Source organism: Cyprinodon tularosa, unplaced genomic scaffold, assembly GCF_016077235.1.
Source record: "Cyprinodon tularosa strain WSP-4 unplaced genomic scaffold, ASM1607723v1 ctg598, whole genome shotgun sequence".
Lineage (NCBI taxonomy): Eukaryota > Metazoa > Chordata > Actinopteri > Cyprinodontiformes > Cyprinodontidae > Cyprinodon > Cyprinodon tularosa.
In genome coordinates, this window is record NW_024039338.1 from 53,846 (window position 1) to 63,554 (window position 9,709).

At 41.9% G+C, this 9,709-nt stretch overlaps 1 protein-coding gene across 7 annotated transcripts in view; it reads left to right on the forward strand.

Annotated features, from left to right (window-relative positions):
• The window catches only part of dmtn (dematin actin binding protein), a 47,535-nt gene extending 38,801 nt beyond the window's left edge, over positions 1-8,734 (forward strand). For all 7 annotated transcript variants that reach the window (XR_005282620.1, XR_005282621.1, XM_038306955.1 and 4 more), the window contains 3 exons: positions 5,195-5,260; positions 6,981-7,061; positions 7,147-8,734. Coding sequence is in view for 5 of the 7 variants with exons in the window: in XM_038306955.1 (XP_038162883.1) it covers positions 5,195-5,260; positions 6,981-7,061; positions 7,147-7,260 (261 nt within the window). In the remaining 2 variants the exon portion in view is untranslated. The remainder of the gene's footprint in view (positions 1-5,194; positions 5,261-6,980; positions 7,062-7,146) is intronic.
• The last annotated feature ends 975 nt before the right edge of the window (positions 8,735-9,709 follow it).

Genomic DNA, 9,709 nt, shown 5'->3' on the forward strand with positions numbered 1-9,709 from the left:
GAGTTTGGCAACTGTATTAAAAAGAAATCTAGGATTATTCTTATTCTCCTCTATTAATGAGGAGAAGTATGCTGCTCTTGCTTTACAAAGGGTCCTCTTATACAGCAGTAAACCATTTTTCCAGACTAGGAAGGACTCTCGCAGGCCTGTGGAGCGATATTTTCTCTCCAGTTTCCTAGCATTTTGCTTCAAAGTACGCAGCTCTGCATTAAACCAAGGAGCAAGCTTTCTATTTTTAACGGTTTTCATTTTCAAAGGAGCTGCGTTGTCTAAGGCAATACGCAGAGAACTAGCAACCCCTTCAACAAAATCATCAACCTGTGAAGGGGAATAAGCTAAGCTTTTGCACTCTGCAGCACTGCTCAGTGACACAGAGCAGAGAGAAAGTGAAGCAGATTCTTTAAAATTTATAACTGCACTATCTGATAAAGATCTACTAAAATTGAACCTTCTTTTGGGGGAGGAGAACTCTGTTAAAGTAATCCTGAAGGTTATTAGAAAGTGGTCAGAGAGGACAGGGTTGTGAGGAAATACTGTTATTTCTTCACATTCTATGCCGTATGTCAGCACAAGATCCAAAGTATGAAGATGAGAATGCGTGGGACTATTCACATTTTGAACAAAGCCAATAGTGTCTAAGATAGCATTAAAGGCTGCTCTTAAGCTATCGCCTTCAATGTCAGCATGGATGTTAAAATCTCCCACTATGATGACCCTGTCAGTATTTAATACCAAATCAGAAAGGAACTCTGAAAACTCATCTAAAAATTCAGAGTAAGGACCTGGTGGACGATACAAAGTTACAAAAAGAAGAGGTTTTCTTGCCTTGAAATTTGGATCAGGGAAATTAAGGGTTAAATGTTCAAAAGAGTTGTAGGAATTAATTGTTTTGGGAGTAATCAGTAAGTCAGACTCGAAGATTGTTGCTACTCCTCCTCCTCGCCCAGAACTTCTGGGGATGTGAAAATTTAAATAGCTTGAAGGAGTTGCCTCATTTATGCTCACATAATCCTCTTGCTGCAGCCAGGTTTCTGTAAGGCAAAACAAGTCAATGTGATTATCACAAATCAAGTCATTAACTAGTAGACTTTTAGAGGAAAGCGATCTTATGTTAAACAGACCGCATTTAATTGTTTTAACTTTTTCCCCAATTGGAGTTATTTTGATTTTAATTAGATTATCATGATTTACTCCTTTGGGAATCTTTGCTAATTTATTAGATTTTGGTCGTGGGCAAGACACTGTCTGGATGGAGTAAAGAGTGGGTAACAGTAGAGAAGCTGCAGAGATGTGTGTTAAACTACAACTCTGCTTCCTGGTCTGCACCCTGGGTGGTCAGGGTTTTGGAGGACTAATAAATGTGGCCAGATTCCTAGAAAGAAGAGCTGCACCATCCAAAGTGGGATGGATGCCGTCTCTCCGAATCAGACCAGGCTTTCCCCAAAAGGATTGCCAATTATTAATGTAGCCCACATTGTTTTCAGGGCACCACCTAGACAACCAGCGATTGAATGACGACATGCGGCTAAACATGTCATCACTGGTCAGATCAGGGAGGGGACCAGAGAAAATTTTAAATTCGTTTCAACAACAACCAATCTTTCCTTGGTCTAAAAACTGTACAAAAGTCCTTTTTTAGAATGTCCCATTTGTCCTCCTCTGTCCTTCAATCTTTATAAAAAAAATAAAAATAAGCTGAGACTTTTTGTGTCAACTCGTTAAAACAGAGAGCTCAGTCTTAGAAGGCGTTACTTTCCTTCAAGACTGAATTCACTGTTTTCTACTTTCGGCTACTTTAGATCACCAATGAAATATAAAATAATACCAAATATGGGTGATAATATGTTGAGTCCCTAGGAGAGAGGTTCTTTAAAAAAACGGGTGCAATACAGTTTGTCCGAGTGTAGTTGCCATATATTGACGTCATAAGAAGGGGCGGGGCCCCAAGCAATCTGGTACCTGCAACGGATCGGGTAGTGACACGACCCGTAAACATCAGGCTAACATCAAGCTAACATCTGGCTGATTTCACGTTACAGGCTAATGTTAAGCTAACACCATGCTAACATTGGCCCTTTTAAATTAACTGCTTAACTAGCGCCGTACAATGTATCACAATATAACCCTGTCATATCACTCCATATTGAAACATGCTGATTAAGTTTTTTTTTTACCTGTTTGAATTGAGCACCGGAGAAAAAAGCCCAGGTTTAAATTGTAGCCCTTTCCATATTTAAACATAACCTTTAAAACAGGTCAATCCTGCTACCAACCTTCCTTATCTTGGTCGTGAGAAATTAAGAGGCTAAAGCCTTTCCTGGGCCTACATCCCCCAGAATGCCACAGTGGACATATTTTCTATTAAGATATAAGGTATTTATCACGATATACAGGTGCTGGTCATAAAATTAGAATATCATGAAAAAGTAGATTGATTTCAGTAATTCCATTTAAAAAGTGAAACTTGTATATTATATTCATACATTACATACAAACTCATATATTTCAGATGTTTATTTTGTTTAATTTTGATGATTACAAATGACAACAAATGAAAATCTCAAATTCATCATATCAGAAAATTAGAATATTGTGAAAAGGTTCAAAATTGATGGCCCCTGGTGCCACACTCTAATCAGCTAATTAACTCAAACCACCTGCAAAAGCCTTTAAATGGTCTACACAATCATGGGGAAGACTGCTGACTTGACAGTTGTCCAAAAGACGACCATCGACACCTTGCACAAGGAGGGCAAGACACAAAAGGTCATCGCTAAAGAGGCTGGCTGTTCACAGAGCTCAGTGTCCAAGCACATTAATAGAGAGGCGAAGGGAAGGAAAAGATGTGGTCGAAAAAAGTGTACAAGCAAGAGAGATAACCGCACCCTGGAGAGGATTGTGAAACAAAACCCATTCAAAAATGTGGGGGAGATTCACAAAGAGTGGACTGCAGCTGGAGTGAGTGCTTCAAGAACCACCACACACAGACGTATGAAAGACATGGGTTTCTGCTGTCGCATTCCTTGTGTCAAGCCACTCTTGAACCACAGACAGCGTCAGAAGCGTCTTGCCTGGGCTAAAGAGAAACAGGACTGGACTGCTGGTGAGTGGTCCAAAGTCATGTTCTCTGATGAAAGTAAATTTTGCATTTCCTTTGGAAATCAAGGTCCCAGAGTCTGGAGGAAAAGAAGAGAGGCACTTCATCCACGTTGCTTGAAGTCCAGTGTAAAGTTTCCACAGTCAGTGATGGTTTGGGGTGCCATGTCATCTGCTGGTGTTGGTCCATTGTGTTTTCTGAGGTCCAGGGTCAACGCAGCCACATACCAGGAAGTTTTAGAGCACTTCATGCTTCCTGCAGCTGACCAACTTTTTGGAGATGCAGATTTCATTTTCCAACAGGACTTGGCACCTGCACACAGTGCCAAAGCTACCAGTACCTGGTTGAAGGACCATGGTATCCCTGTTCTTAATTGGCCAGCAAACTCTCCTGACCTTAACCCCATAGAAAATCTATGGGGTATTGTGAAGAAGAAGATGCAATACACCAGACCCAACAATTCAGAAGAGCTAAAAGCCACTATTAGAGCAACCTGGGCTATCATAACACCTGAGCAGTGCCACAGACTGATCGACTCCATGCCACGCCGCATTGCTGCAGTAATACAGGCCAAAGGAGGCCCAACTAAATACTGAGTGCTGTACATGCTCATACTTTTCATGTTCATACTTTTCAGTTGGCCAACATTTCTATAAATCCTTTGTTTTTATTGGTCTTCAGTAATATTCTAATTTTCTGATATGATGAATTTGAGATTTTCATTTGTTGTCATTTGTAATCATCAAAATTAAACAAAATAAACATCTGAAATATATGAGTTTGTATGTAATGTATGAATATAATATACAAGTTTCACTTTTTAAATGGAATTACTGAAATCAATCTATTTTTCATGATATTCTAATTTTATGACCAGCACCTGTATATGTATATAGATTTTTTTGCCCAGCCCTAAAGTGAACCTATCATACAGGGTGCTTTTATTTTCAAACTAAAAAAAGTTACTTCATCCCAATTGTTTTCTTTTTTGTTTCTTATTTTATTTTTCAATGAAACTATCCCGGTTAAATAAAAACTTTTAAAGGAGAAGTCCGGTCAGCATTAAATCAGTGATGTAATGAATTTAGCATTAATAACAAAAAAAATAAAAATAATAACTTTAGCCACGATCACTGAGTCTGGGAGCGGCCATTTTTGCCCAAATCTAGTAACCCCTCCCTCCTGCCATCTTCCAGCAGTGACGTCACGGTGCGGTAAGCCTAGCGCCATTCTCCCCGCTTTACAATCTAAATCAATGGGAACTACTAGACACATCTGCAATCAACAACAATTATTTTAGATTTCCAGAGGACTTCACCATTGAAATTCACCAGAGCTATAGTGAAACTGACAATGCCCACGTGCATGGCAGCTGGATGCTGGAATACATCAGGGAAAAAAATAAGTTATTCCACCTTTCTGATTCCTGATCCTCCACGGACGGGTTGGTCGTTGGATCGCCAACTTGAAGAGGGAGGATTTGCCATCGAACTACTGGCCAGAGAAAAAACCCGTAATATGTAGCCAACATTTGGAAGAAGAATGTTTTCAAGATGACTTGGATAATAGCGCGTTGTGGCAAACACCAGATACAGCACTGGGACTTGATCAACAGCCGATACCGCACCGTGACGTCACTAACCAGTAGGTGGCAGTAGTGTTCTTTGACAAGCATGGATGCCTCCAGTAAAGCACATTCACATGAAAATGACTCTTAATTGAAATACTTATCATTTATCTAACAGTATTTCATAATTTCATATTTAAAGAACTTTCAGAAGTTGGAATTCTGAATATGAGCGGACTTTTCCTTTAATAAAAGCATCCTCTAAACATGAGGCCTAATGCCAGGCTAATGTTAAGTTCACATCAGGTTACTTTAGGTTAACCTCAGGCTATGATTAAGCCAATATAAGGTTAAGAATAGATTGAAACATCAGGACACCAGTAGGGAAACACTGGTTCCTATTTAGCCGTAGGTGGAACCAGACTGTAGGAACTGAACCTGGTGTCCCTCAGCTTTCTCTGCCCTGCTCTCTGTGAGTCTCATATGTTAGCAGCTGTTGAACAGAGCGTGTCTGGAATGTGTGTGTGTAGAACGGAGAAGCCCGGAGAGAGCGGATGGACAGAGGGAACTCCCTGCCGAGCATTCTGGAGCAGAAGGTGAGCCCTGATAAACAGACCAGCTGCTGGGGTCTTCTGTTCTTCCCAGGCTTATCTATCAGCCAGCAGCAGTTCTTCAGTCAGTTCGGTGTAAAGAGATATTTAGACATTGATTTGGAGACAGGAAGTGATGAAAAATGAACACTTCCTTCTCAACATACCTTTGAGTTTACCCTAAAAGGTTAAAACAGCTTCTCTGTCCTCTAGAAAGGTTGAGATCCAGGAAAAAATCGGGCCATACACTGTATGATTTTTTTTTGTGCCCTTTTTGGGCTTATTTTCCAGTCGTGCGAGAATTTTTCGATTGGGCCGACTTTCAGCCTGATCATATGTCTTGTAGTATACAGGGGGTAATCAGCCTCTCACAACCCCCTCCCAATCAGGAACCGGAAGGTCGGGAGAAAATCAAACACGTCTGAAATTCAGTTGCCCGTTTTAAGGTGGTCATGGCCAAATCGCTTCTGCTTCCAGATTGACAAGTCCGACCAGCGCCATCTCTCGGCGCTGAGTCCAACATGGTTTTTAGACGAACAGTGTGAGCAGGTAGATCGCACCAGAGCGTCGGGTCGCACAGTGTGAGAACAAACATCTCGAGCTGTGAACTTTTAAACCCTGCAATTTCATCGTACAGTTTGAGCTGTAGCTGCGTGCAACGATTGAAGATGTTGCGCAGTAAATGCTCAGCTTTAGGTGTAAACAGCAAAGGTGTGACAGACTGTTGCATGTCCGCTGGCGTATCCAAACTTTAAACAGCTACTAGTGATCAGAACTGGGTCCTACTTCTAGTGGATGTGTTCTTGGTGACTCAGTGGGTTTTACAGATGGTGCTTTGTAGCAATAGATTTTTTTAGGTTTAACCACAAACTTGGGGGTGGACCTATTCGCCGTGCATCGCGTAGTGTACAGGGGTAACGAGGGGCGATCAGCTTCTCACGACCACCTCCCGATCAGGAATCGTAAGGTTGGGGCCGACCGTCATGGGCAAATCGCTCAGGCATGCGCAAACAAGCATTCTTCTTTTTCGTCTTCCTCTGAGATGTAAAAACAGCAGCATGGCGGGGAGTGACTGAAATGGAGTTCTTCCTGTAAGATGGACTGACCGTAGTAGCCATGTTTGCTCAGCCATATCTTTGTCCAAGTACGTCCTCACCTTTTCTTTTTAGGGCACAAATGTCCAAGGCAGCGTGTTTGACTCTAGTGAGCTTCACATTCCTCCTCTACTCATTTGGCTTCCAGATAGACAAGTCTGAGTAGCGCCATCTCACCGCGGAGCTGAGTCCGATGTGTTTTTTAGACATAGAGTGTGAGCTGGCAGATCTCATGAGAGCATCGGGCTGAACATGCATCGTCAGCTGTGATCTCACACTGTACGACGAAACCCTGCACTTTTGTCGTACAGTGTGAACGATTGAAAAAAATCGCACAGTGTATGCCCGGCTTAAAGCCTCGAACTCTCGGAAGCAAAACAAACTTGGAAACACAGTCCAGTGTATTGATTTTTTACTTTTTTGGAACACAAACTTGTGTGTTTGTACAAAGTAGTACTCTCTAAGACCCCCTTCACCTGCTGCTAAAGCCGCAGATGTTTAGACATGTCTCCGCCATGTCTGATTGAATGTATCACTGATAACCTAATCAGCCATGTGTCAATGATTATCACGACTTTCAGTTAATTATATTTTTAGTTGAAAAAGGTGACGAAAGTTTGTCTGTTCCTCAGATCTATCCGTATGAAGCCCTGATTGTAACCCACAGAGGGCGCTGTAAGTTGCCCCCTGGAGTGGACCGGACTCGGCTGGAGGTGAGAATCATCCCGGTTCCACCTTGAAACTAGTCTTAGACTTGGTGTGAATGAATCTAACGAGGTTCTGTCCCTGCTCTGACAGAGGCATCTCTCCCCGGAGCAGTTCCAGCAGATCTTTGGGATGCCCATCGCTGACTTTGACCGCCTGTCGCTATGGAGAAGAAACGAACTGAAGAAAAAAGCGTTGCTGTTCTAACAGGAAGTGACCTCTTCTCAACCAGTACTTGATGAAGCCTGAAGCCCTTCCTCTGTAACGAGGAGAAGCAGAGAGCTACCGTAATACCAACCTATGTCCCTGGGAGGGTTCTGGATCCGTACCTCTGATGACCGTTCTGGTCAGACTTTAAACATAAAACCATCTGACATATTATCAGTGCTGCACTTATAACCACCACTGCTTGTAAACCATTCCTGTCATATATCCAACCGCACCGTTAACGTGACATTATTCTCACTGAGTAACGCCGCAAAGCTCAACATCCGGAAGAGGAACCAGCGGATTTCTTTAGGATAAACTCACATGTTTTTGGTACCATGAAGCTGATGCTAACCTGTGAGGCTGACTGCCTCCTGCTGGAGTCCCTGGGCAAGGCAGCGTAAAGTTAGGTGTTTTTGCCATCAATGGTGCTGTTATGTTATTCTGATTGGATGATTATTGAGATGGCGGTCAGTTGTTTGGCACAGAAGGAGCAGCTTCTTCCCGTTCAGTGATATTGGTGTACCTAACAGTAGTTCACAATTCCCACACTTTCCTTGGCTGGTCCTTTACAATTTCTTTTTAAACATTCATCTTCGTACTAAAATATTCTTTCTGTCATGATTTGTGGACATTAAGATCTAAAGAGAAGCGCCATCTCCTGGTCAGACCTTGTAACTCAGTGAAAGGGGTTCGCTCCAGTGGCTGGAAGTGTGAGGGGAATTTGCTGGGAGTTGCAGGTTCTGCTGCCATTGGTCCGGCGTTTGAATGGGAAAGGCCATTTTGAATTGCTGCTACTGTAAATCCCCAAAAGTGGAAGAAAGTAACATGTAGTGTTTCCCTGCCAATAAATGTTATAAAGCGTGTGATGAAGGGTGACGAACACAAAGAACAGAGGAAGTCCATCGTCTCCCCTCTTTTATTTCATCCAGGTTTTTTTCCTAAATATTTATAACCCGACCATTTAAGGTCAGAAACACAGAAACCTTATTTCTTAACACTTTCAGGATTGGGTATTTTCAGTTTAGACTTTTTTTTGGAAAAGAACAACATAAACTACTAGCCAAGGCTCCATGGTGTTTGGCGGCCTGGTGGGCTTCGCTTCAGGAGACTTTTCTATTCCCGTTTCTGTCTTGAAAATACCACCTATATAGTTGCCTAATCCATAAACAGTCCTCTGCTTGTGTTGGAATTTAGAAAAAAATCAGGTTGGTTTGATCTTTGAACAGGAGTCGCCATCTCAGCCCGTTTTTCAATATGTGTACTTGGCATTAGCCTTAGCCCTACTACTGTTCCAATTGACAGTGCCAGTACCCGATCCGTCCCGGAAGCACATCCATCCTGTGCATGCGCAAATAGAATAACTTCCCGGTAGGCAATACTTCAGTTTTCTTACTTTTTTTATTCTTTTCTATTTTTCCAGCGGGGAGTTCCTTTTTAACATTTTGGTATTTGCATAAATATTGCATATTCTTCAAACGAAAAAAAGCCTTTGGAAGGTTCCTGTGACTGCTCCGAGCATGTCCGATGAGGATGTCACGCAATACAGTGGAGAGAATGTAAATCGTATCCATTTCTTCCAGAAGTCCTCAATATTTTCTATATGATGTATTTTAGAATTCTTTAATGTTTTAAGGATATAAAAAAGTATTTTCAATACCGTTCTGTAGTTTTTCGGCGATCCGGATGTTATGATTCTGCTTGTTCGTGTTCAGCACGGATCGTGCTTCCTGGACAGACAGCAGACTTGTCCGTTCTTGAGATTGACACCGTCTGATGACTCAAGGCTGTCCCAGCATGCACTGCGGCAGCAGCAGCTTCAGAGTATTAAGTTAAAAATTATTTTCTGTCACTTTTGTACCATAAAAGTACGTTTTAAGATAATTTGATCATTATACATTTAAGCGTCACTATATGGCCCATTTACTGATTTAGTGCTTAATTAAAAAAAGTTCCAATGCTGAGACGAAAACCAGCGGACTGCAATTCCTTTTTAAACATCTAAAATATTCTTTCTGCCATGATTTGTGGACATTAAGATCTAAAGAGAAACATCAGACCCTGTAACTAGTGAAAGGGTGGAGTCAGAGTAAATAAATATAAACGCCCAGGAGAAAATGGCTTTTGACTGGGAAGAGCCATTTTGAATTGCGTTTTAATACGGATAAATGGGTGGAAAGTAAGAGCTGTTTGACCCCTCAGGTCACCAAGAAGGATCTAAGATCACCTCTAAAACACAGCAGAGCTGTAAAGCAGCTCTTCAGTCTGACATCAGCTTCATGGTACCGGTTCAACCTCCTCCTGATCCGATGAGGACAGCTAGCTGCTCTATAGTCTGAGTGACAGCCGGGTCCAATAGCTGACAGCCATTTTATTTCTCCTTGGCAGCTTCAAAGGCTGCGTTTACTTTAGAGTTCTTCAGGTTTGTTTTAAATGAGCACTGAAATCC